The following is a 26519-nucleotide window of genomic DNA, read 5'->3' as shown; positions in this document are numbered from 1 at the left end:
GTACTTTTTATGAGTTATTGTTAAGGAAAGTGTTTCATCTTGAAAAAATAGCCCCATAATAAAATTAAAAACTATGTTGATACTGAAAGAAGGAGCACATATTCAGACTAAGATACTCTATTGGACCTAGCTGAGCATCATACCAGTCAACATGCAGTTTGTGTGGTTTGTCAGGGGATGTCTCTGTTCACTCAAGTGAGCCAAAGGTTTTACCAGCGAGAGATGTGACGTTCGTCAGTGATGACACACGTCAACTTTGAACTAATCAGGACTCTGATTCAAACTTAAGCAGACGTGCGGTTTGCACATTCAGCACTGTGGGCTTCAACTGTTTCCACAGTGCATGTGGTCTTTGGAATAAATGTTATACGTCATTTATGATACATACGATTAGTCAACGATAGTTTAATCATTTCAGCTTTTCAGTTCGCGAGCTATGCTATGTCACACATCATTTAACACAGTAAAGACAACAGCAGAAATCTGATCATGGTATTAATTCACTCTTTTATTTACAGTTATGTTAAATGACAGTAGAAACAGGAAGCTCAAACAGAGTCTCTCTCTTCCCCCCTTCTCTCTTTCTCTTTCCTGTTTGCGAGGTGTGATACTCTTATAGACTGAAACTCATACTTGTTGACGAACTTTTCACAAATATCAGGAAACCTCGCCTCAATAAACCCCCCAAAAGTTTACTCTCAATATTACCGGGCTAAACAAATGCGCTACCATTATGTATGTATTAGTAATTAAACATCAACTACCCCTCTTCTTCGTACTGAGGTATCGTGTATTTTCCGAGCAGGCCTCACACAGGTTGCGTCAAAGCGTTAGTTCAGCAGTGAATATTGCAAACGCATCTTCTCACTTTAGCTGTGTTTGTCTGTGAATTGAGGTCAGTAGATTCAACATTTAATGGTAGTACCGTAAATTCTGTTTTAAGTGTAGATGTCCCACTGTTTTCCCATATTGTTCACATATTCGACAGCCTGCTCTAGCCCTTCCTGTCAGAAAACCTCACAGTGAGACCAGATGTGAGCTGGGCAGCCTCTCTGATTCATGTTTTCAGGGGATGTCCATGTCTCCGTTAGAGGCATGGGAGCGGCGCTTTTCTAAATCACACCCGGCTCGGTTGTCAACATTTTCTTTGCTCTCCTCGTCCTGATCCTCTGATCCAGATCTCCTTCTGAGACGCAGCCCAGGATCTCTCTGCGTCGGGATCTGGAAGGCTGAGAAAGAGCTCCCTAACGACGGTCTCTTCTCTGAAAAACAAGGACAGTAACAACAAGATACTTCAGAAAAAGGTTTACAGCAGACAAATTCATACATACTTATATTTAATTTGTTTTTACAGGGGTATTGTATCTAAAGAATAATTTATTTTGTCTACCTAGTAAGACAGACAGTAGAATATTCACAAACATCTCTTAACTAAGACAATGGTGTAACACTAATCTTTACTGGAAGCACTGTTATAAATGTCAACCCAACCTCAGCGATGGCATTTAACACTGGCACTTGTAACCTTGAGTCTTTTAATCGAGGGAACAATTTCAAATGCTGACAGTAGCATAAAAACAAAAACAATTATTTTTCATACACAGTTTCCTATTCATACAGCTGTTAAAAATCTTTGCAGTCACATTTCATAATCCACCATTTGGCCCTATAGACGGGACACGTACCGCCTGGTCCGATAGGTCGCATCAGTCTGTTCATCTGGACGTTCCAGTGCTTGACGTTAGTGCTCGCCTGGCGCAGTTTCCTCTGCGCAGCCTGTCGGAGAGAAAGAAGAGCTACACATTAAAACTTCTGTTTCATATACGAGCGATAACCACGAAAATAATCCAACTGACGCTGGAATGTGTTGGCAGATTTGTGCACTCTGTTGGTTGAATTGGCATTACAAACCAGCCAAGATTAAAATACATATTAGAAATAAGGAACTCATGATAAGATCTCAGACATCAAAGTAAAGACATATTGATAGTATAATAGTCTGGGGAAGATAAGCAGAGCAGAAATTATAGACCACTCTGTTCAAGTGAAAAAAGCTACATGGAATAAATCACACAAAGTATTAAATGGACAAAGTAAAATTGTGAATTAAAAGACAGGTTATTAACATAAGAGAACATGTTCATAAATGTGGTTCTGCTTGGATTTTGAAACCACTGAACTGTTTTTAATAATGCTACATGATGGCTTTTGTGTTTCATTAATATCTGCGTTTCTCTACATATTGTAATGTATTTGTGCCGTGTGAAAGTATCAGAAAATGTTTACATTCAAGATTTTAAAGCTCATCTGATGGTTATGTGGTTAAATGAAAGTCAGGTGAATACATAACAGTAATATAGTATAGGCTTTAAACCTCAAAGAAAATAGGGTTGAAAATAGTCAATGCTATCTATTGGCTTAATGTTTTATTTAGACATCAAACTAGATCTTCAACAAGCAATTTAACATTTCCTCTTAGAAATAAGACAAATAAGATGAATGTAGTTTTTCTTTTTACTTCATTTTGGGGTTCTTACCACTACGTCCTGGTCAACCCTGTGCCGGTTGGCGCGGACCTCCTCCAGCTGCCTCTGCGCCTCCTCCAGGGCTCGAGACTTTGCCTCCATTTCCTGCCTGAGCTCCTGCTTCTCCCTCTGCGTCTTCAGGATGTACTCCTCCTGGTCCTCCTGCAGGGTCATCAGTGCCTTCATTTTCTCCTCCTCCTCAGCCAGTAACCTGGACACGACACAGAACACAAAACATGATGTTTTCTAGAATTTGTAATTTACAACCGACACCAAGCGGTTTTAAGAGTTATATATAACGTACCAGGCAGAGTGTGAAAAGATGCACAGGTTCTGATGTGAAGTGTTTGTAGATTTATGAGATCACTCTGCCAGGAAGTTTTAACTTGAAAAGGTTGAGTGTGCAGAAACGGCAACACAACAGATCTGACTGATGACATCATTCAAAAACTTCCTCTGTCGGCAGCTCAACTTCCTCAGGAACATAATGCAACATGAACTCCTTTTGGCAGCTCAACATCCACGGTCTCCACACATGACCGCCTCCCTACTTACAGCTAATGCATCATTGTTTGCAATCTCCAAACCTAAACAAATGACTTCTTATCATGCTGTGAAAGTGTTTGTAGGTGTTTGTGCATTGGGCAGAGATAGTCGGCTGGCACTCTACCCTGTTTGAGCATAGCGGAAGGACTCCTCGTCCAGCCTGGCTTTGATCTCCTGCTGCAACGCCTCCTCCAAGCGCTTCTGCATCTCCTCCAGCTCCTGGATTCTCTTCCTCTGCTTCTCTGCTTCCTCCTCTTTCAGAACCATTTCTGCCTGCATACTGACCCGGGCCTTGAGACACAAAGGGATGAACGGTCACATATTTCTGCCTCTGAATAATCCCCCCCCTTCTTTCCTTCCTCACTCACCTCCTCCGCCTCTCGCAGCTGGACCTGCAGGGCCTGATGGAGCTGCTCATGCTGCTGGCGCCTCCTCTGCTCGTCCTGCTCCAGGAGGGCCTGAGCCTGCTTTTGCGCCTCCTTTAGGAGCTCGAGCTCGGCCAGCTTACGCTCCCGTTCCTCCTGCAGGGCCCGCAACCTTTGCAGCTCCTCCTCCTTGGCCTGCAGTCTCTTCTCCCGCTGCTCACGCTGTTCGCGCCGCTTCAGCTTCAGGTCTTTGTGGAGGGACTTTTTCCCCTCCACATGCAGCCTGATGGCTGTTTGAATGGCTGTGGAGAAAATAATCTTTCATATCAACATTAAGCTTTAAAAGGTGGATCAATGATCAATATCAGTGAATGTGAGTCTTCTCTGACCTGCAGTCCACTCCTGTCTCTGTTTGGTGTCTGATGCGCTCATCTCATAAGACTTGGAGAGAGTTTTAAGACAAAACATGCACCTCTTCCCATCTCGGTCTGGCAGCACCTGTTCAACAAGGGGAAACACTTGTGTTGGATCAATAAATATCCTTTAGCCCTACGTTGATTTTTCTTATGAACATTTCTTTAATATACAGTGGTGAGGAGGGAAAAAAAACAATGAACTCACTGGGAAAAGGAGGTTTTTGATCCATTTTGAACGACCAAACAATATTTGCTCATCGTCTACTTCCTATAATAAAGCATGATTTTAGAATGATTCTTTGTTTTCCTCTGTAGTATCACATGGTGCAGTGTGTAGTGCTCTTGCAGGGAAAAAGTCAGAACTTGACCAGATGTTTGTTCTAAGTGCTCAGTGTGGTACACTGGTACCACGTGGTATTGATCGGCTAATGATTGACTCGAAGTTCACATCAAAAGTCACCAAAACACACGGAGTTAAAAAATAATATAATCTGATTGTGAATGTGAAACAAGAATTATCAGTTTCACAAATGTGGACTGGTTCCCAAACCTTTTGGCACCTTAATATGAGGCAATATCTACTAAGGGAGTGTATGAAAATTATAAGGGGGGAGGGGTGTTTAGAAAAAAGGGGCAAGGTTGTACGTGTGTTTGCTCTTTTTACTGAAGGGAGTGCAGTTTTATGGGGGAGGGGGGTTTCTCTTAGTAAAGGGAAGGGTCCTTAGAAAATCATAAGAGCATTTAGGGGTGATTTTCTTTTACAACAAGAGTGAAACATAATGTTGTGCCCTCCTCCCCTCCTCAATAACTTTGATACCGACTGATTGTGACTGGTCGCACATACAGGTTGCACAGGTTGTATTTTAGTTTAATGTTTTGGGGGATTTTCTGAGTGTCCAGCAAATGTTCCAGCAATTCACAGGAAAAACCAACAATGAGGGAAGTCTTTACAAATAAAAATGTGCTAGCCATCTTGTTCCCCACTCTGATTCACCTTGCAACCCCTCGGGGGAGTCCCCGGCCCCAGGTTGGGAACCACTGTCTTAATGAGTATTTATGACTCATTTGTACAAAACTTTAAAAGTAACTTTTTCTTTTATGGTCAAACTGATGAGAATTGATTGTCATTTAAAGCTAATTTATCAATCAGACAATCTTTCCATTGTAAAGTTTTTAGCTTTAAGAGATGATCATCTCCGGCTTCTTACCTCCACACAGCAGTTCCCATCCAAAGCTATGTTTCCCTGGCAGTCCTTACGGTCCTCCCCAGTGTAGTAGGACAAGTTGCTCGGCCTTAAGGTGAACCAGCGTTCCTTCCAGTTTCTCCTCAGCTGGCCTTTTTTCCACAAATAACCCTGCATGCGAGCAGAAAAACACCGACACACCCACATACTGTCACTACCACAGAGAAAAGCACATCAGGAACCAAGGCACCAACCTCTGTCGGCAGATGTGTCTCCTACCTCTTTGAGGACATCACCGACTATCTCCCTGTATACTTCCTCTATTGCCATGCTGATTATGCTCTTATCAATTCCTCTGGTTGTCTTTCCAGAGTTCATCATCGCCAGAAAAACCCAAACAGTAATGCCACTCTGCTGCACGGAGTCTTGGGAGAAGAAGTCCTCTAATTCAACACAGTTGAACTCGATACTCATGGCCATGCACATTTTCTTGAGGAGGTACTCCACCTGAAGAGGAAAAGGAACCAAACGTCTTCAGAGGGAAAATGAAAATGACTCATTTGAATTGTCCCTGCACTGCATTAAAGGGAGGGTGTAACTAAAGAAAATATTTCTTTTACTATAATCCAGTTTCTTTGTTTACTTTTTAAACAGTATAACTCAATTTTAATGGCTTTATTAGATTTTTATTTTTTTTGCTTCACTACAGTTATGGAGCTTTTCACAATACATGTTTTGTTGGCTGATAAAATCAGAGTAGTCGGTTTATACTTTTTTGAACACTTTATTTAGTAGTTTCTAACGCTTACTGTTAAAGATTACATTCTACAATATTGTTCTTTCTATGCGGTACCTTTTATTTATGTGGTTTCTTAATTAGAACTACTGTCATGGCACTATTTACAACTCTGCGGTACATATTGCACCACAGTTTTCTCTGTACAACGGTCAGTGTGTGAAGCCAAAATACCAAAATACAACTGGATCTTGTTTTCTTAAGCGCAGCATGACAGAAACTACTCTGGCCTTGAAATTTAGGGCTTTCTCTTGGCAGCAGCTATGAAAAACACTCGACAGGAAACCAAAAAGGAGTTTGCAAGTGAGAAACAAGCCCACACGATTGCATTTTGAAAAAAAAACCCACGTTCCATGATGGCAAGATACGAGGTTTCAGCTTGGGTGTACTTAACCTTTAGTAAAAGATCCAATGCCATTTTTAGGTCGCAGATTACTGACTACTGTCCTAGAATTGTTGTCAACAACAGAGCACATTAAGTCAAAGCATTTATGTGACTAAATTTAGAAACAAGCTGCAATATCAAGTCAGACTTTAAGATGTGAAAAATTGTTCATGTCATCTTACAATATAGGGCTTTTTTTTGGGCGGGGGGGGGGGGGGGTTAATCATGTTTTGTATATAATCAGTTTCTCCCATTCCAAGTAAAAGCATCGATTTTTTTTTGATTTTCTTTGTGCTTGTAACTGTCATGAATGCAGTTGAAGAAACTAATCAAAATATATTCTAGTTGAACCTACCTCATCAGGAACCATAACCAGGGGGTATTTGTCCTCAGACAGAAAATTAAAAAGACACCAAAGACGAAAAGCATCCCTCTCTGGTAGAACAGTGTCGCTGTCTTTGACCGTCTGGTAGTTTTTCTTTGCAGTAAGAGTCCAACAGAGCTCATCTACGCTTTCCTTATTAAAAGAGCCTTCCACAACCTACAACGACAAAATGCAGAGACTTAAAAAAAACAAAACTCTCACACAACCTCTCAACAAAATCTTCCTTGACTTGAGAGCATATAAATGTCATTAAACAAAAAAGAGCATGTAGTTGTGTTTCCATCACCTTATCCAGAATGTATTTGTTGAGATAAGGCATATAACCCTGACTGGAAACTGGACCATCATCATCATCCCTGAAGTGCTCCTCCAAAGCAACTGGGTCATGTGGGATACACAGGACTGTGCACAGGTTGTGGGACAATACCTGAGAAATCCCAATGTACAGGTCAGACATATTTAAACATATTTAAACATTGATTTGTTAATTTCACACGTAGAACACAGGCAATTCAAATACGCCAAAGCTAAATAATCTATTGAACAGATAAGTTTGTTTGCAAGGAGAAACCATAGGGAGAAACATTTATGTCACTATTAATGACAAACGTAATTTTGATTTTGAGGGAGCTACATTTTTTATTTTATTACAGGAGCAGGACGAGCACTCACATTTTTTCTAAAAATACAGTTTGACCTTTGACAAAAGAGAAATTGGGTGGCTGGAGAAAACACAAAATGGTAAGAGAAACTGCATGGAAAAATTTTCAATTAGAATGTTTAAATTCTCCAAGAAATCAATTTAAGTGTCTGTACAGGTTAGTGCAGCTCAAAGTAGTTTAAAGGTGACAAACTAAAAAGGCAGTGTTAAAATAATGGGAGACTTTTGTTCAAAAACACAGAGAGATATGATACATTGAGATGATTTAAATGAAAATAAAAAGTAGTAAAAATGTACTCCTGAAAGTAAAAGAGAAATGCTTTACACTGATTCCCTATCGTGTTACTATATTTTATATAAAAGTAACATGTCATCCGAGTAAAGTACTACTTCTAGTAGAACGAGTTTGTCCAAAGGGATTTTATCCAACAAAACCAGGCTTTTGCTTTTACTGCGACACTTTTTTTCTTCAAACTGAGAGCGTGTAACGTTTTCAGATATCTAATGCATTTTATCAGACAACCAGTCTCTTGTATGTTGAGCCATAACCACATCCTGTCTCTGGTCTCTTGTGCACTACAACATCTGTCAGTTTGAGGCCAAGGCATGCAAAGTGCTTTGCCTGCAAGCGTTAAGAACATGGTGCCTGTGCACAGGCTGCATGCATGAGGGGGATAAGCACAGTCATGAGGCTGCTGATACGCTGCGAGCCAGCAGCGGCAGGCAGCACATCACAGGAACACGGAGGTGGCTGGAAAAGGAGTCTGACCCACACTAAGAACAAGTGACATAACGATGAGATCAACAACAAGAAAAAATACAGCTGCTTTATTGAGGCCCTGTGGCGAGAGACAACAACCCCCAGCATGTTTCCACTTTGTCCTTGCTCTCACTGTAACAATGTTCTTTTGACGGACACAGACTCATGTTGTGAACACACTCTATTCAACAGGCTGTTCTCTGGGCAGGTCCAGTGTCAGAGGACCCTTTGCACTAGAAGCTGGTACATCGTGGCCCAGTGCAAGCACAGCTTGGAGATGAGGGCTCCCATTCATATACAAACTGAGAGCAAACTGTTACTCTCGTGCTCCTGTCAGACAGAGATGCATATTGTGCCCTCTTTCAGCAGTGAAAGCATTTTGCTTGAAGTATAGGGAACAAATTTGTTCCTTTCTGAACAGAATGTGGTTAGAAAAAAAAAGTTTGTTTCACACAGAAACACACAGATGATAAGAAAAATGATTTACACCCTTATACCATAGAGCAGAGTATCAAATATGACAAAGAATAAATAACAAATGCATTTGTGACGGTTTGTTTGCTGAGCACTTCAAATTCTTTTACCCTGTCTTCCTCTGTGTGAACCAACATGATGGAATATGAATTGAAGTAGGAAATGAAGCAGCAGAAACTTTTTTTTAAAAGAGCTCAGTTTTAAAACTAAAGTCCCATCTTCCATGTAGAGGACCCTCCACTCACCTTAAGCTGAGACTTGGACACCTTACCGCTCTTCTCCAGATCCAGGGCTGTGAAGCCGTACCAGATAGACTTGAGTAGCTCCGACCGCAGATCCATTTTCTGCAGCAGTGTTACTCTCTGGTTTCCTCCTCTGCGTCTCTTCTTCTTCCCTTTGCTGTTGACACAGGGCCCCTGGGTGACAGCCAGACACCTACACTGTGTTACTGCTGTCAGCCAGGCATGGGGGTTTTTACCAGTCCGCGCGCAGCGACACCTGCTGGACGTCCACAGTCACCGACAGAGTCGGAGTGTCTTGTTGTTCACCATCCTGCCTTCCAGCGGTGGAAAGAACAAATACACCACAATACAAGTCCTGCAGTCAACGTGTTAGTACTCAGAACCTCGCTTTTAAACTATGCTAAATATTATTACAGCTGAAATAATGTAAATAATATGATCAATACTGTATATATATATTTTAAAAAAAACAAAAATTGCCCAGTTTTCTGCCTTCAGGGACTGGTGACACAGTAGGATTTACTTGTGATATAACATAGTCCATATTAATATAACCGACTATGATATCTCCACAGACCTGAGTGGCAGAATGAGACACATCTCTATCTAGAGGAGTAAATGAAGGCATACATAAACAAGTAAAATATGTTTAAACTGTTTCCTATGACTATTTAATACATTAATGAAATCAGATCTATGGAAATAATATCCAATTAAGTTTCTATAAATAAAAACAAACTGAAACTCTCATTAACTCAAGGTTCTGATCCATTTGTGTTCCATTTTTTATTTTTCTATTATTGTAAGCTCAGTAGTTTCTTGTTTTTACATTTGTTCTATGTAACCTGTTCTATGTTTTCAACTCTGGTAGACAATAAAGTTATAATCTATTCTATTCTCTTCTACTTCCAAGTGGGGGGAAGCCGCGGCAAAAAAAGGTCACTCTCTAAAACGACTTTCGCGTCGTTACCATGGAGCTGTTTATGAAAATCTGTTGCTCATTGGTCGGCGATGTTGTCATGACCAAAATGCGAGCAGCCATTGGTTCATATGGCTTCCTATTTCGACCAATGGGGAAGCTCCATTTTTACAAACTGCCGCTACTCCAGGAAGTTGACAGCCCACCCCGGTGTAGAAGGACACAACAAGGGATCTTTAAATCCGCACAAAACGGCTGGAAAAACAAAAATATTTGGAGTCAATTGTATCAGAAAGACTTTCCTGGACCTTCGGAGGGGAGTAGAAGTGGACCTTGTATATTGTGAAAGTATGTGATATATGTAGTAAATGGCCTTTGCATGCGTAAGGTAGCGTTTGCTAGCGACAAAACATTTAATTGTACTCCTCTGCTCGAGTTCAAGCTAATCTCTCTGGGAAGTGTTTCTAGTGCCTGGTTAGTTTAAACTTGTGCTGCTGTTCGTTATGTGCTCTATCCGCCTGGCAAATAAATTACATTGTCTATTGCTTTGTTTGAGTTGAAGTCAGCGTCGATGGGATTTGCCTTCATGGTTCTAAAGCTGTGCTGACTTTCCTTGTTTTGTTGCTTCCTGTCTTTGGGCAATTGTTTAAGCTTTGAGAGGAATTGTAGTCTGTTTCTGCGTGTTTCCATCTACTCACTTCAGTATTAGCCTACATGGTGTTTGGTATGAGCCTGTATGGAGGATCATGCTTGGTTGGTTGCTCAACTCTCATTTCGTTTTTCCATTTCTTTCTCCTCCATAGTCCTTCTTCACACCTCCACCACCCACGTCCTCCATTATGGATTCCTCTGCAGTCCTCCGTCAGCAAAGTCAGAACAAAATCCACAGTGACCTTCTGAGGTAAGCGGGTTTATGAAGTACGAGACTCATTTCTTCCATTTTCTTTTCTCCTTCTGGCTACTGAACACTTTACCAGGGGTGGAAATTTGTTTGTGGCATGAAGTATCAAAGACTGCCAAGCCCCAAAGAAGGCAATTCATGTCCTGTCAGTTTGGTAATATTCTTCACTTCTTTTTTGATCACTTCTTCATATATTTATATACAAACTTTTGTCTTTGATTGTGTTTACACATTTGGCTTCACTTTCCAAAATGAATGAGGTACTGCCAGGTAGAGAAACAAATAGTTCTGGAACTCATCTCCAGTTCTACCACCTCACAAAGGTATTGAAGAGGCCTCTGGAGTACACTGAACTCATTGCCATGTACGTGAAACCAATTTGAGACTTTTCCTTTGTGACATGGTGCCTCATCATGCTGTAAGTAGCCTTCACAAAATGGTAAAATGACCATAAAGGGATGCACAAGGTCAGAACCTACAGTACACTCTGAATCGGGGGGCCCAACGTGTGCCAAGAAAAGTTTCCCACACCATTACACCACCGCCAGGAGCCTGGACTATAGACACAAGGCAGGTTTGGGTCCATGTATTCATGCTGTCTCAACAGCCTGAGCTGAAATCCAGATTCATCAGACCAGACTATTTTTTCCAGTCTTTAACTTTCTGTCAGATTTCTGTTCTTGGCTGACAGTGGAACCTGAAATGGTCTTCTGCTGTTGAAAGCCATCTGCCAGTAGTCTGAGTTACCGTAGCCAGTCGACTCCACCAGTCTGTTCTTTCTCCTCTGACCTCTCTAGTCACTCTGATGTTGGACGTTGCAACATTAACGGAAGCTCCTGATGATTTTGTAGATTGCACTGCTGCCACATTATTAGCCGTTTGGATAATTGCATGAATAAGCAGATGTACAGGTGTCCCTCTTGAAGTGCTTGGTGAGTGTAGTTGCAATTATTAGTATTTTTACAAATGACCCCTTTTTTTCCCCCACACAGAATGAAGAATGAACATAATAAAATCTCAGTGAACCCACAGCCTTCCAAACTTGTATTTGCACCTCACCTTTCTAAACAAGACAGTGAGAACAAAGATCCAGGAAGGTCAGACATGGGTAGAAAGGCCCCCGTGCGAGCAGCGGTAAGCAGGCTCCCAGTGCTCGCAAAGTCTCTGCGTCTTCCAACTCTGTCCGAATTCACCGAGTCCCACTGTAGGTGGGAAGAGAAACCTCTGGCTGTAAGTGCTTCCTTCCTATTACACAGATTCAAAATGCTTTTCATTTCATCAGAGGGCCGTTCTTTTCTTAATACATTGTCATTTTACTACAGGGGAAAGTTAGGAAGAAAAAACCATGCACCAGGCCAGTGCCTTTCAACCTGTCTCAGCCCAAGAGTTCAACAGCCAGCAAAAATCAACAGCCGCTAACTGTTTCGCAATCTCACTATGGCACACACGCTGTCCAACCCGAAAGCAATGAATGCAATGTTCGTCTAAAGACTCAAAACATCAATCAAAAACCTACCAAACATCAGGCTGTGTTCAACAGCCATGTGGACTCAACACATAAGTCTCAAAGAAAGGCTACAGAAAACATATCCCAGCTGTCGGGGCAGTCGGGGCCTCCCAGCACTTTAAAGACTTCAGCTACTTTGTCCAATCCTCTCTCAGCCATTCACAATAACACTCTGCATCAGAACAGTGCTCCTTCTGCACATAAGCCTTCTCTCAATGCAGAGACCTGTTTGGAAAACATGAACCTGCTCAGCCTCAAAGATCCAACCAGCACACTGCCTGCGAGCAAGAAGTTGACTGCGCAGGTCAATTTCTCAAAGGGTTCAACTGGTGAGTGGAGACATTTCTTTTGAGCTTCCTTCTCTGTTTTGAACAGCATCACTGATTATATCTGCATCTTTTACGTCTCCAGCTTTGAAAATACATTTGGTCATATTTGGTGTTAATACAAAACAAGGTTTTTAAAAGTGAGTTTTGTTTTAGTTGTCTGCATAATTTTAGTTTTTACCTACTCCTTCTGGACTTTATCCAATTGAAACAGCATTTCTCGGGGGAGACAAATGGATCTCACCAGTAGAATAAATGTAGCATTGCTAGAAATGTATCAAATGTTTGCATTTTCATGATAACATATTCCCTTCTTTGTTGTTGTTGTGTCTTTGCTGACACTTCTCACTTGTTTGTCCTTGTGATTAGTATTCAACAGTGTTTCTGAGGTTGAATTCTTATGCTTTTCAGACAAAGGGGAGAACTTCCAGCCCGACCATGCAGCTTTCCTCAGTATCCTCCGGAATGAGGGAGTAAGCACCACAGGTCTGGGGTCTCCAACTCCACAGTCCAAACAATATAATTATACGGTGAGCTGGTTTGATGATCGTCGTTAGCTGCCTTCTTTTACAATGTCTTTTGGTCCCAACACTTCTACTCATTAAGTTGTTTGTTTTCTATTTGTCTCTGTTTTCTGAGGTGTGTGTTCAACAGTTTTACGTCATAAATCTCTAGAATGAGTCTAATAATTATCTGTGTATATGCTGGTGTGACTGTGTTTTTTGCAGCCTCAGCGAGTGTCTGTCATGAAGAGTCAACAAAAAGCTGCACCCACCTCAGGTTAGCATACCACTGAGATCATGATGCGGTATTCAATATATTTAAACAGTGATAGTTGTTAAAACCAACCACAAAGACCATGTTTTCATTTCAAGAAATACTCTTATTAGCTGTCTTACTGACCGTTAATTGAGATGACTGATTCTAGTGATTCTAAACTATTCTAGTAAAGTTGGTGCAGTTTTCTCTGGACCCGGCTGCACTGCAAAGTATCCTCCAGAACGAGGGGGTGAATGCTGGAGGGCTCGTCGGTGCCACACCACGAAAGTCCGTCTGTCCATCAGGCAGAGGCACTTCAGTCTACATAGTACGGACACATTTGATGTGTTTTCTCTTTTTCCTTTTGTTGTAGCTTTTGTTTTTATTACTAAACTGCTTTTGAAACACAAACATAGTTTCATTTTCTGTGTTTGCTTCCTCTCTCTCAGGCTCAGAGGGTACCGATTAGGAAAAATCATGCAGAGGCGACCGGCGGACCAGTGGGTAAGATGCACCGTATTGTTCTTGTTATTGTGTAAAAAACCTAATGCACCTTATCGCTGTCTTTTTTTCCTGATATGACTCAGCTGTTTTGTCCTCAGCCGTAGCACTCAAAGAGACTCCGCTGCAGAAATGGACTCCACAGAGAGTCCGCGACACCAGACACCAGCCCATGTCTGCTATGGTCAGTAAACATTTACTGTATGTTCATTTTTATGTCTTTAATACATCTTGCATTTCCTACAGTCACTCATTTTTCTAACAATGCTGCTGTTTTCAGAAATGGCATTTGCCGACACAACAGTCATCGTATGCCAACACTCCCGCGCTGAGGAGCTGCAAGACCAACCTTCAGCCGCACCAGGAGGTGAGAGCAGGAAATTGTCTATTTTATAATGTCTAAAGAGACATGTGTGCACAAATGTGTGCATCAAAAAAATATTACCACATGGGAAAACAAACAACAAAAGAACTGTAACGTGTATAAACAAGTAAAGGTTGAATGTTTCCAGGCATCAAAGGCTTGATCACTATTTGAGGCTTTAGCCAGCAAACAAACAGCATGTTGATTTAGTCAAGGTTCTCACTGTAGTCGTTGGTCGGACAGAAATGTGTAATTGGAGGGAATAAGAGCATACACGGTATGTCTGAAAATGCTTAAATATAGAAATATCGAAATTTAGATTTCACAGCTGAGATAATCTACCATAAAAAATCAAGGTCCTTTAAAAATTAAAGGATTTATCACACATTTTACATGGATTGATGGATGACTATGATTTTGATGGGTAAGAAAAGCCTTTGGCAAATTAATTTCTTACTAAAATCTGCATTTGAAGTGAAGACTGCAGTTTTTAAAAGTTTCCAATGATAGTGCACCTGTTGTGCTGTTGTTACACTGGAGAAACTACAACAAATGCAGAAAAGAACAAAAAAGCATGTATGATTGATTATTCAGACCCAAATAATTTTACTGCAATCAGAAATGAACACTCGCCACTCGTATGACTTTCTCGTTTGTTGGCAGGAGGTCGTCCAGAGACTGTTTGATGATCAAGAGGAGGAGCAGAACACAAACGTGACAGACAAAGATCCTGAGACACAAACAGAGCAGCTCTCAGTTCAATCCTCGAGTGTAAGAAATCCAAATCATCCGCCCACAAATGAATCCAAAGAGAATTATTATATTATTATAAATCACTCTACTGTTTTGTTGTTGTTTTGATTTGCCCCCCCCATTTCTCTAGACTAAACCCCACTGTGAAGGGGGGGTAGAGACGACCAGTGAGGATGAGGAGGAGCGCGAGCACGAGCAGAGGACAGCAGGAGGGCCGCCGTTCTTCCAAGCACCACAAAGAGAGTCTGTCATTTTTTTCTCAACGGGCAAAAAGCTCTTCAGAGCTCCACGTTTTGAGAAGCAGGAGAGCTCGTGTGATCCGGATCAGCATGACGCGGTTTCATCTGAACCAATGTCGTCTGTGTCAGAACCAACCTGTCGGACGAACCATTCTGTTCACAGTCTACACCGAGGTAACACACACATCACAATCCCTTAAAAAGTATTAAACCCCCATAATCCTCATAATACTGACCTGTCCTTTTGTAAGGCACAGTGTGTACAATATTTCATGTTAATCTTACTTTTTTGTGTATTTTAATGCATTTACAGTTTGTGAACATTAGCTTGAATTGCCACTGTGTTGTCTGTTACGTTGACTTTTTCTATCGTAGACATCATTGTTCAGAAGAGTTGTGGTCTGAGTCCGGCGGTGGCGTTGCTGCGTAAACGTCTTCCCCCTCTTGAGGAGCTGCGTATGGACGAGGAGGTGGCCACCTACACCTCGGTGTCCGTCGCCACTGCTCCCGGGTTTGTTCCACCTCGGCCTCGCTGTGGAAACCCACTGGCTTCCATCCTGCACATGGAAGAGTCCTCGGTGAGTACACCGCTGGTAGTAGTAGTGAATTGTGAACGAACGGTGCCTTAAATCAATCCCCGTAATAACCATTTTAATGAAATTAGTACATCAGTGAGTTTTTGAAGGTTCAGATTTTGTTGAGCTTAGGCACTCAGCTTAACAAACCACTTGCTGGCTGTGGTATATTTACCAGACAGACGTTAAAGCACAGTGTCAATCCTCTCGTCTAACTTGGCAAAGTAGGAAATATCACAGATATATTCAAGAATATTGAACTATTCCTTTAATTCACCACACAATATGAGGATAATACAGATAATACAGATAATACATTTTCCTTCTGTTTTGCAGAGATTTGTTCCGATTGGCCTCGATCTCTCCTCCGGTCCTTCTTCTCCGCAGCAGGAGAGATGATTTGCACAACCACCACAGTGTTGGTTTTGACTGTGAAAATCCAGAGTGGATAAGCAAGTGGACACTAGTGTACTGACGAGACTGTCTTTAAAGGAACTGATGATGTTTGTCCAACACTGTTGTTGCCAGCCTTAATACAGATCCAAAGAATGCTGCTGGTAAAATTTTTTGAAATCATGAATCTTTTTGTCTTATAAATGTTTATATCTACTTTCAATAGATGGTTTCTTAAAAAAAAGAAGAAAAAAAATAGAGTTATATGAGGCCTCTTTTGTACTGCATGTTTGTTAGTAATGTAGATGCAGTGTTTCTAGCGTGATACTGAATGTGGGAAAAACAAACGTTGTAAAAGGTCAATGGAGGCACGTCGTCAGTGTTAAACCTATAGTATGAATATAGATCATGATGTTTCAGAGCATCGGGATTTGTTGTTATATTTGCCAAACTCAAATCGTGTTGTGTAGATTGTATAAAGTAAAAAGTTTTCATTGAGCAGTGTTGGCAATGAATGTATATATGATGCTGGCGAGTCATGTTTGGTTTTTTTTGTGCTTGAAATGTTGTATAGGGGCAATCTGCCAATTTTGCTCGTAAAGGTTCAGAACTACTGGGTCTGTGAAAACAGTATAATGTCTCCAGTGGCTTTGGAGTCCGCTTTCTGAAATCTGATCAAATGTCTGTCAGTGTGGAGTTAGTTGCCAGGCAGGGAAGGTTAATCAATGGGCTGTACTATTTTCCATTGTTAAACTATTCTTTTATTATTGACTGTTGAAACAAGCAATTTGACAGTAATCTCGGGTTCTCACAACTTTTAATTACTTTAATACTTTCACTATTTTCAACTTGGAATTTATGAAATTGATTTCCAGATGTTTTCATAATGAAAATTATTTCTGATTGCAGCCTCACAGTTATTCTATGTTGTCCTAATGTGACATTAATCAATGTAGACAGAAGGATTATTTAGTAAACCTGGGGCTTCAGGGCCCCGGGGCAGTTCCTGCTTTGCCTATAGGTTGTAATTTACTTGTGAGTTCTCTAAACTTCATGGAGGTACAATACTAACTTAAAGACTTTAACTATCATCGCACTAATCCCATCACAACCAGAGTTTCTCATCAATACTTCAGGAAATTATATTTCTTATAATACTCCGTCGCCCTCACATAAACTAAAAAAAAAAAAAAATGATTTTATTGCACGAAACAAGATGTATCCCATGTTGTTTGACCTTCCCATCTGGGCCAGATGACGTGTTAAAGCTTTTTTCTGTGAACAAGTTACAAGGTGCACATATCAGCATGTCAAATCATATGACACTATCATGTTAAGAAAGGCGACGCTACAGTACAGTACAGTACAGGACATGTGAAACTCAACCCTGCTGCGGAGTCTGCATTCTCCTCTGGGCAATCAAATGTCAAATGTTCATGAGACCAAAGAGATGAATTAATTAAGCTTATGTTGTTTGTGTCCAATAAAAATAAAAGGTACAGGAATGGCTTTCAGCCAAGTGCACATGTCTGTCAAAGCCCAACAATATACACATGTCTGACAAGCTCTGTGAGTGTGATAAAAAAATTAAAAGAAAAAAAGGAAGTTATCAGATCGTCTGCACAAAATTGTATTAACTCCTATAACTCAACAGCTTAGATATGTCCACAGTAATTCCTGGGCTTTCGATGAGAATGTTGAAATAATTTAAATTCATTTGATTATTTTTAAAGTCCTCGATCTGTCTCTAACCACATCCACATAGATTACCAGTTCTGATGATTGATCAATTGACACGTTGTTTTTTCCTGAAACTTTGGAGTTGTGGCTTTTTACCCTTGGGGTTAATTTCATGGGCAGAAGTGACAATTGTTCTTTGAAAAAAAAACTTTAAATGATTTTATTGCTTTGTATGAATTAACTGCAGATAACGCATCCTAAATGGGCGTAATCTGTTTTTCTGTCACAGCAGAGACACGTGTATTGTGTTTCCCTGCCTCTAACTGTCCACTGCAGGTGTTCACAGGACCTGATGTATATTTAGTGGGTGAGTGGTGGAGGGTGTCAGTGGGAGGGGGCTCGGGGCAGGATTAGGAACAGCGGATCTATAAAGCCTGCGCCTTCACATGTCCCTCCTCTGAGAAGTAGCGGGTAAAGGAAGAGCTGCCACACTCTGTTCCTTCTCCTGTTCTTTTCCCTTCGTCGTGCTACCTGTCCTCCAGCAACATGTCCATGAATCCCAATCCAACCATGGACCCCACTAAGATGGGGCTCGGACGGGCCATCGCCGTGCTGACGTCAGGAGGAGATGCCCAAGGTAAGCATAGGATGAGGTTCCACTATTTTCATCACTGCTTTAGTTTTGAAATGTTAAAACGCAAAATCAGTTTTAGGAGAAGGCGCAAAGCTTTCTGACAGTATCATCCCTGTTGATGTGCCTCTGAGCAACACGCTGAATCCAAACCAGCTGCAGAAGCACTGGACTCTCTATCCTACGGGCACCAATAAGTTGTGTCAATTATCTGATAAGTTCAGGAGCCGAATAACAAAATGGGCGAGCAACATTTTTCCAAGATGTCAGAGTACCACAGTTGAAGGCCAGCTGTCAGACGATGATGTGTGTTTGGCTGTAAATGTGAATTCATGAGTGGGATACGATTTACGACTTGGATTTACAACACCGCCCGTGTTGTAAATCCAAGTGCTCTCATAGTTGGTTAAAGACATAATTAATACTTTACAAATCAACATTTTTTGGAAGAGTTTTTAAAGATATCATTCAAACATTTTTTTTCATGTTGTCATGGGTTAGAGTGAGAGTTTTTGCCAACCCAATCCTAAATTTTGACATTGGGCTCCTTTGGACTCTATCAACTCTACTTGAAGCTCAACTTTTGGGATGTCCCATATTCATCTCATATTGCTGTGATCTTTTCCCTCCAAACTGACTCCAACCCTTAAAGCTTTTATCTGCCGCTTGTGCAGTCCCTTATTTCACATCTTTGGGGCTAATTTTAGTGACAGTGACCTTTTTCTGGTATGGAGGAGGGAAACGCCCCCTAATCCACAGCTGCTGTCTGCTGAAACAAGAGCTGCCAGTCCACCACAACACAAACGCACACCGTGGCCTTTAGTGTATGGGACAACCAAGGGCACGACGGTACACAAGACATGTAGGCCCAGAACCTCAGCTCCAGTCTGGTCCCTGTCGGTATTTTTGTCCTACCCGTCGCCAGCGTACAGGACAAGTCACTTAAAGGTTAAGATGGCTCTAAAACATGAATGTGTCTTGTAATTTGTGTGAATTAAACCGTCAGTCATCACATATCATGGCCTCTGTGTCTCAGGTATGAACGCTGCCGTGAGAGCCACAGTCAGAGTTGGTCTCTACACCGGAGCCAAAGTTTACTTTGTTCACGAGGTATGGGAACATAATACAGTACAATTGATCAAATGAATACAAGACAAAGACACTTTTTAAAAATAATATCAAAGACATGTATTTTGTTCCTCTGCAGGGTTAAACCTTCGGGAATAATTGTATCTGTGTTCAACCACATTGTATTTTGAATTGTGTGCTGCAGGGCTACCAGGGCCTGGTGGACGGAGGGGAAAACATCCGCCTGGCCACGTGGGAGAGTGTGTCCATGATGCTTCAGCTGGTGAGTGATGAGAACAGACTGATAAAACACACTGTTGATTAAGTTTTAAAACTTTAACAACATTTTCAATGCTGTGACTGCATGGCTGAACATGGTACATAGATGCAATAACATTGTGAGGCTCTTGGGTCACATTTCGTTCTATAATCTCCGTTGCCTGGCAGTGGAGAAGACATCACATGCTGAGATTCATGAGTGAAAGTGAGCAATGGAGAGGCAATGGGCCATGGCAAATTTCTAGGATATCACCTTCAAAGTGCCCACCCTGTTTATTGAGAAGGATTGGCAGACCTCCACTATCAGGCACCACGGCACAAGGTCTTCGTAGTGTGCATTGGGCATATATATTTTCAATACTACTTCTTTAATTAAAGTATTATGGACTACTTCCCCTGTGAAGTTGTCACTGGAAAAAAAACGACAAGAAAACCAACTTCTGCTGCAGAGGTAACATGATTTGCATCAGCACCGTGGCCATATTTGTTCGCACCCATTCTATTGCATTAATTCAAAAATATTCACAATTAATATGACATCGAGCCCAATTGCTCAGTGTTATGAAGCTGCGCTCATTCTTTTTATTTAGAGATCATGTGTGGGGTAAATACACTGTTAGCGGAAACATTGTGGAGTTTAAAGGTGACAGGTTTCTTCCTTCACAGACAGTTGTTGTTTGTGCATCAGTAACTCTGTGTTAAAGACAGCGTCTTCTCGCCACGTCTCAGGGAGGCACTGTTATCGGCAGTGCCCGCTGCAAGGACTTCAGAAGTAGGGAGGGTCGTATGAAGGCAGCACACAACCTGGTGAAGCTGGGCATCACCAACCTGTGCGTGATTGGAGGCGACGGCAGTCTGACCGGAGCAAACCAGTTCAGGACTGAGTGGAGCGGACTGCTGAGTGACCTGGTCCGAGATGGTAAAGAGACAAATGTAGTACGAACCCTCAGCCTTAGACCTGTCTGTCAAAAACTCTGTCTGAGCTTTCTTTATCTTGTCCATCACTAAAAGAAATGAGGAACAAAACATGAGGCTTTTATACAGAAGACTGCTGATGACTTCTAGTAATAATCCTTTAGATTTTCATTGAATCACACACTGTTTTTAATATTATCAATGACATTTTCAGCAATAGCTCTCTAGAGAGTAGTTTTAGTTTTTTATTTGTGTTTAATAATGCCTCCGAGTACAGATGAGAGGGCAAATAACAAAACAAAACCTTTTAGTCTGATCAACACACTAATGCCTCCACGTTAAAACGAATTATAGATGTTATACATTATCCAATATATTTCTGTTCATTACTAATAAAAAACTGAGCCTGTTTTTTAATGTTCTGTAGGTAAGATCACAAAAGAAGAAGCCAAGGAATCTTCCCACCTGAACATTGTCGGCATGGTCGGCTCCATCGACAATGACTTCTGCGGCACCGACATGACCATCGGCACAGACTCCGCCCTGCACCGCATCATGGAGGTGGTAGACGCCATCACCACAACGGCACAGAGGTCAGACACCACTCTTCCACCTTGTATGCAATCATGGTCAAAGAACAGAGAATAATACTAAAAACAAGTAGACAAACATTAAATTGTGAATCAATGCATCACATTTCTTATGTATGATAATATAATGCAGCATCAGGTCAGGTTCCTTCTGTCAAGAATGTTTCTCTCAGACTGTGGATTGAGACAGTTTGCTTCATGCATTTACAAATGTAGGCTTCCTTGTGAAAGTGAACATGGAAGATGCAGATATTTTAATGTGTATTAAAGGGATAACTTTCTCATTTATATTACATTTGACTCCTTTCTTACTTAAAAATATATTATCAAAAACTTTCATCTACAGCCACCAGAGGACGTTCATCCTGGAAGTGATGGGCAGACACTGCGGGTCAGTACCTTGTGTGATGCATCATTTTGAATATATAATGCTATTGGTCTAAAATAGAATATATGTCCAACATTTTGAATGGAACTGGATCACGTACTGTATTGATGTTATTTACTTTGTTTGCTGTCATCCAAAAATAAATTCCAGAAACTTTACCCCCATTCTTATTGAGTCAAATTGGGCCTTTGTTTTTTTTTTTATTATTGGGACCTTATTAGGTTGTTGAAGTAGTTGAATTTAAAATCTAGTTTAAAATTTACAGATAAAATCCACATAAGTTTGCAGGTTTATTGGAAAGGTTTCACGTGCACGTGTTTGTAAACATTTATAGGCTACCTAAGCCTGAATTCTGTTCAGATACAGCTGGTACACAGGTTTATCTCTGCTGCAGGTACCTGGCCCTGGTGACAGCTTTATCCTGTGGCGCCGACTGGGTGTTCATTCCAGAGATGCCCCCAGATGATGACTGGGAGAACCACTTGTGCAGGAGGCTGACAAATGTATGTGTGTCTTAGAAATGCCTGCTAAACAACGTGCATTTGAACATATTGATCAGAATTCAGATTTGTATTTTTATTTACTTTTACTTTTTTCAGCAAAGGGCCATAGGTTCTCGCCTGAATGTGATCATTGTCGCTGAAGGGGCCATGTCCAGAGACGGCAAACCGATTACATCTGACCTGATCAAAAAGGCAAGCCCTTCCTCGATATATCAGTGAAGGATTTCACAGACAGTATGACACACTAACAGATGTATTTATTTTTCCTCAGCTGGTGACTGACAGGCTCGGCTTCGATACTCGCACCACTGTTCTCGGACACGTCCAGAGAGGCGGCACGCCCTCCGCCTTCGACAGAATCCTGGTGAGTATCACAGTAAAACATCAGATCTCTAATTCTGCTTCTCCTCACACACACACACACACACACACCTGAGGTTCTGACTATGTGTGTGTTGTCCAGGGCAGCAGGATGGGTGTGGAGGCTGTGATGGCGCTGCTGGAGGCCACCCCAGACACTCCCGCCTGTGTGGTCAGCCTGTCCGGAAACCAGGCAGTCCGACTGCCACTCATGGAGTGTGTGCAAGTGGTGCGTCGAAATGTTTTCACCCCAGCATGAATACACCAGATTTTCCCATCTGCACTGTCTTCATTTGTTGCTTTACATGTTTTTGGGGATGTGGACATGGTTACAGGTTAAGGAATTTCTCAATTTTTTGAAACTAACAACTGACACGCTCCCTCCCTTTTGTTTTCAGACCAAAGATGTGACTGCTGCCATGGCTGAGGGCAGATTTGAAGATGCTATCAAGCTCAGGGGAAAGTAAGTAGTATATTGTTTTTGAGTGCAACATGTTGTACTATGGAGCGTGGAGAGGGCCTGTGGAATAATTACTGACTACCATCATGTCCCCCTTGACTCAAAAATGTGTTTGCTCGTCATTGTGAAGGTTGATGTTGTTTTGTCATGGCAAAATTTACTATTTTCGCATCTTAAATTTAGATTAAAACCTGACCGTTCAAACACGATTTACGAGATCACAACTAATCTGGAGGCCAGTCAAAAAACCCAGAGCAAAGTAAAAGAAATTGCAGATAAACATAAAGCAAGGTAAAATAATAAAGCATCAGTGTTACTGTAACTGATAGAGATTGATTGAGATCATTGATTTTCAAAAGAAAAATATTATTTTCATTTTTGCTGATGATGTAGCTCAGAACAACAACTGTCATTGTATTTATCATTTGCAGGAGTTTTGAAAACAACTGGAAGACATACCAACTGCTGGCTCACATCAACCCCCCAGATGCCAAAGTAAGAGCCATCTATTTTCTAAAGCAGACTCTTGGCTCTAGTAATGAGGAGTATTCTTAATGTTTACACCAACACCTTCTCCTCCGATAATGGCCTCTTCAAAAATCTCCCCCTCTCCCTCTCTTACTGATAGAGTAACATCAATGTGGCCATCTTGAACATTGGCGCTCCCTGTGCTGGTATGAATGCTGCGGTCCGTGCCGCGGTCAGAATGGGAATCATCCAGGGTCACACCATGATGGCCGTCCATGACGGCTTTGACGGTCTGGCTCAAGGACAGGTAAGCGTAGATTACCTCAAGAAGCCTACTTATACATTATCCATAGTTTATTAGATATAAACTTAAAAATGTCAAATCTAAATAGCTGTAAACATTGCCCTCCTACATTGATAAAGTTACTGAGCACAAACAAACTTCTGTACTCTGATCAATTTATAACACTAATGATAATTTAAAAAATATATATTTTGGGTTTGCTTAATTTCTTCGGATCCTTTTTTCCTTAATCTAATTCAAATCTGAATGCCTCCGGTCACTTTGTTTTACTTTTTGGTGTTTTTAACGATTTCTTTCCCTGCAGGTTGAGCCCATTACCTGGAATACAGTTAGTGGCTGGACCGGAAAGGGAGGCTCAGTGTTGGGCACCAAGAGGTAAAACATTAGTTGATATTATTTTCTTTTTTCTGTGGTGCAGTTTTATTATAAAGATGAACTGGCTTTTGTTATAAGACTATACAAAAAATTCACTTTGTTATTTGTTTCTGTTTAATAAAGATCTCTGCCAGCTAAGATGCTGGAGCAAATCAGCCAGAACATTGCCAAGTTCAACATCCACGCTCTGGTGATTATCGGTGGATTTGAGGTAAAACGTGACATGTGTCATTCGGGTCATGTGTTAATGTTGGCCGACCTTTCCCCAATGATGAATTCACCACTCATATGAAAGCTTGAAAGCATACAGACAGATGAATATTCTTCTCCCACACCACAGGCCTATGTGGGAGGCCTGGAGCTAGTGCAGGCCAGAGAGAAATATGAGGAGATGTGCATTCCTATGGTGGTTATCCCTGCCACCGTCTCTAACAACGTCCCTGGATCTGACTTTAGCATCGGCGCTGACACTGCCCTCAACACTATCACTTCGGTTGGTGCCAAAACAGCACACACACACACACACACACACACACACACACACACACACACACACACACACACACTAACACACACACACATACACACACACACACACACACACACACGTGTAAATCCGTCTGGAACTAAACACGTTTCTGGTACGATTCTCTGTAGACCTGTGACAGGATCAAGCAGTCTGCTGCCGGGACCAAGCGCCGCGTGTTCATCGTTGAGACCATGGGTGGATACTGCGGCTACTTGGCGACCATGGCTGGTCTGGCTTCCGGGGCCGACGCTGCCTACATCTTTGAGGAAAGCTTCAACATTAAAGAGCTGGAGGTGAGCCAGTCACTGACAAACCAGACCTGTTTGTCTAGTGTTCAATTTTTAGGTCGTAATATCATAAAGGTTCTTGTATAAAAAAAGTCAACAACACAGGTCCACAGCAGGCCTGGATTATTTGTTTTTTTTTCTCCAATCACCAGGTTTGAGTTGTGTTGTGAGTGAACTGTGGATTTGGTCTGCAGGTGAATGTGGAGCATTTAGTGAAGAAGATGAAGACAACAGTGAAGAGAGGTTTGATTCTCAGGTCGGTTTTTGTTCACTAGAAGTGAAAAACGACTGTTAATCCAGGAGCAAATAAATCAACTATGAGTTCATATTCTTCCAGACAACAGTACAATAATCTGTCCATTCTACAATAGGAATGAGAACTCAAATGCCAACTACACCACTGACTTCATCTTCAACCTGTACTCGGAGGAGGGCAAAGGCGTCTTCGACTGCCGTAAGAATGTTCTCGGACACATGCAGCAGGTATGCTCACACGATGAAACCAAATAAGGAGCAACTGATTATCTCCTTGTTTTACTACATTACAGTGTGAAATCTGATAAACATGTCTGTCCTCTACAGGGTGGCACTCCAACGCCCTTCGACAGGAACTTTGGCACGAAAATGGGCGCCAAGTCGGTTCTGTGGCTGACTGAGAAACTGAAGGATTGCTACAGGCATGGTGTGTTGACATCAAATCAGGCAACAGGATTGACAACAGGATTAAGAGTAGTGAACAATTCATGACGTGTTGACTGAACTGTTTCACTTCCTGTGTCCTTTAGGCCGCATTTTTGCCAACACACCAGACTCTGCCTGTGTGCTGGGCATGAGGAAGAGGGCGCTCACCTTCCAGCCACTCGCTGAACTGAAGGGAGACACAGATTTTGAGTAAGATGCATGTTTTATTCAAAAAGACATACTGTACTGCAAGTGACAAGTATAATGTTGAACGGGTTTGACTGATCCCCACCTGTATGCTGCAGGCACCGCATCCCAAAAACACAGTGGTGGCTGAAGATAAGGCCCATCATGAAGATCCTGGCCAAGTATGACATCAAACTCGACACATCTGAACATGCTGACATGGAGCATGTGATCAAGAAGAGGAGTCCTCTTGAGAAGTAGACTCTCCCAAGGAGCAGTGGAACAGAGAAGGCCCATTTTCTTCTGTGCTATTACAATTTCTTCCTTGTCTAACTACCTGTTCACGTGTCTTGGTAAAAGAGTTGCTGTCTTACTCTTTCTTCTCTCGACTGTGTGCTGTCTCATTGAATTCAGTGTTTTGTGGCACTTCCAGCCCTCAAAAAACTTTCAGTGAATCAATTTTTCAGAGGGTGAAAGATTTCAAGAAACAGATTAAAGATATATTTCAAAAAATATGTCTCATTGATGGTGATTTATGTTAAATGTGAAGAAACTGAATGTGAATAATCCTGAGAAATTAATGTATGATACCTGGAGGATCTCTTTTGCTCATTTTCTCTTCAGCCAAGCTCGTGGTGCGTTTAGAGCCTGTAACACCTGTCACCAAACGACCTATAAAATGTGTGATGATTCTCAATCATCCAGGTCAAGGGATGTTCATCTATATATGGAGGTTTTGATTTGAAATATACCTGGACGTGGTTTGATTCAGACGGATCAAATAGGTCATGATGCCTGTGATTATTAAAGACGTCAGTCACTGATAATAATTTTCACCA

At 41.5% G+C, this 26519-nt stretch overlaps 3 protein-coding genes across 5 annotated transcripts; 2 read left to right on the top strand and 1 right to left on the bottom strand.

Moving 5' to 3' along the window:
- Positions 1-487: 487 nt before the first annotated feature.
- On the bottom strand, positions 488-8953 carry LOC118316221 (differentially expressed in FDCP 6 homolog). 2 transcript variants are annotated; one of them, XM_035643803.2, is made up of 12 exons: positions 8743-8953; positions 6889-7029; positions 6573-6758; positions 5316-5543; positions 5061-5207; positions 4058-4120; positions 3826-3934; positions 3440-3738; positions 3196-3362; positions 2538-2736; positions 1686-1776; positions 488-1262 (listed from the first exon to the last, which is right to left on the bottom strand). In XM_035643803.2, the coding sequence occupies exons 1-12, from the start codon at positions 8836-8838 to the stop codon at positions 1066-1068; spliced, it is 1923 nt and encodes a 640-aa protein (XP_035499696.1). In that variant the 5' UTR covers positions 8839-8953; the 3' UTR covers positions 488-1065. The 2 variants fall into 2 exon arrangements, with proteins under 2 accessions (XP_035499696.1, XP_035499697.1); XM_035643804.2 differs by lacking the exon at positions 4058-4120 and having other exon boundaries at positions 8743-8952.
- Positions 8954-9843: 890 nt separating this feature from the next.
- LOC118316222 (trophinin associated protein) lies at positions 9844-16884 on the top strand. Of its 2 annotated transcripts, XM_035643806.2 has the most exons (15): positions 9844-10006; positions 10462-10528; positions 10636-10713; positions 11552-11789; positions 11882-12395; positions 12804-12922; positions 13121-13172; positions 13340-13479; positions 13601-13655; positions 13754-13836; positions 13933-14019; positions 14680-14787; positions 14900-15182; positions 15384-15586; positions 15920-16884. In XM_035643806.2, the coding sequence occupies exons 4-15, from the start codon at positions 11553-11555 to the stop codon at positions 15980-15982; spliced, it is 1944 nt and encodes a 647-aa protein (XP_035499699.2). In that variant the 5' UTR covers positions 9844-10006; positions 10462-10528; positions 10636-10713; position 11552; the 3' UTR covers positions 15983-16884. The 2 variants fall into 2 exon arrangements, with proteins under 2 accessions (XP_035499699.2, XP_035499698.2); XM_035643805.2 differs by lacking the exon at positions 10636-10713 and having other exon boundaries at positions 10462-10559.
- A 1212-nt stretch (positions 16885-18096) lies between these two features.
- On the top strand, positions 18097-26195 carry pfkma (phosphofructokinase, muscle a). The gene is made up of 22 exons (XM_035643802.2): positions 18097-18293; positions 19324-19397; positions 19561-19638; positions 20364-20553; positions 20977-21142; positions 21486-21530; positions 21922-22030; positions 22127-22222; positions 22302-22394; positions 22494-22619; positions 22789-22853; positions 23282-23345; positions 23479-23625; positions 23927-23997; positions 24121-24208; positions 24338-24490; positions 24655-24819; positions 25008-25069; positions 25185-25296; positions 25396-25495; positions 25599-25704; positions 25800-26195. Exons 1-22 carry the CDS (start codon positions 18203-18205, stop codon positions 25939-25941), a joined length of 2343 nt encoding a protein of 780 aa, XP_035499695.2. The 5' UTR covers positions 18097-18202; the 3' UTR covers positions 25942-26195.
- Positions 26196-26519: the final 324 nt, after the last annotated feature.

The sequence above is a fragment of the Scophthalmus maximus genome, chromosome 3, assembly GCF_022379125.1.
Source record: "Scophthalmus maximus strain ysfricsl-2021 chromosome 3, ASM2237912v1, whole genome shotgun sequence".
In the NCBI taxonomy this organism is placed as follows: Eukaryota; Metazoa; Chordata; class Actinopteri; order Pleuronectiformes; family Scophthalmidae; genus Scophthalmus; species Scophthalmus maximus.
The sequence above is the reverse complement of the archived record's forward strand: the minus strand, read 5'-3'. Positions and strand labels throughout refer to the sequence as shown.

Coding starts and splice junctions, on each gene's coding strand:
- LOC118316221 (XM_035643803.2), bottom strand. CDS start 8,838: ATGGATCTGCGGTCGGAGCTACTCAAGTCTATCTGGTACGGCTTCACA. Junction 2,737..3,195: donor TTCCGCTATGCTCAAACAGG/GTAGAGTGCCAG, acceptor TGTCGTGTCCAG/GTTACTGGCTGAGGAGGAGG. Junction 1,777..2,537: donor GGGTTGACCAGGACGTAGTG/GTAAGAACCCCA, acceptor TCTCTCCGACAG/GCTGCGCAGAGGAAACTGCG.
- pfkma (XM_035643802.2), top strand. CDS start 18,203: ATGTCCATGAATCCCAATCCAACCATGGACCCCACTAAGATGGGGCTC. Junction 23,346..23,478: donor TCAACCCCCCAGATGCCAAA/GTAAGAGCCATC, acceptor TCTTACTGATAG/AGTAACATCAATGTGGCCAT. Junction 23,998..24,120: donor TCAGTGTTGGGCACCAAGAG/GTAAAACATTAG, acceptor TGTTTAATAAAG/ATCTCTGCCAGCTAAGATGC.
- LOC118316222 (XM_035643805.2), top strand. CDS start 10,498: ATGGATTCCTCTGCAGTCCTCCGTCAGCAAAGTCAGAACAAAATCCAC. Junction 15,183..15,383: donor TGTTCACAGTCTACACCGAG/GTAACACACACA, acceptor TTTCTATCGTAG/ACATCATTGTTCAGAAGAGT. Junction 15,587..15,919: donor TGCACATGGAAGAGTCCTCG/GTGAGTACACCG, acceptor TCTGTTTTGCAG/AGATTTGTTCCGATTGGCCT.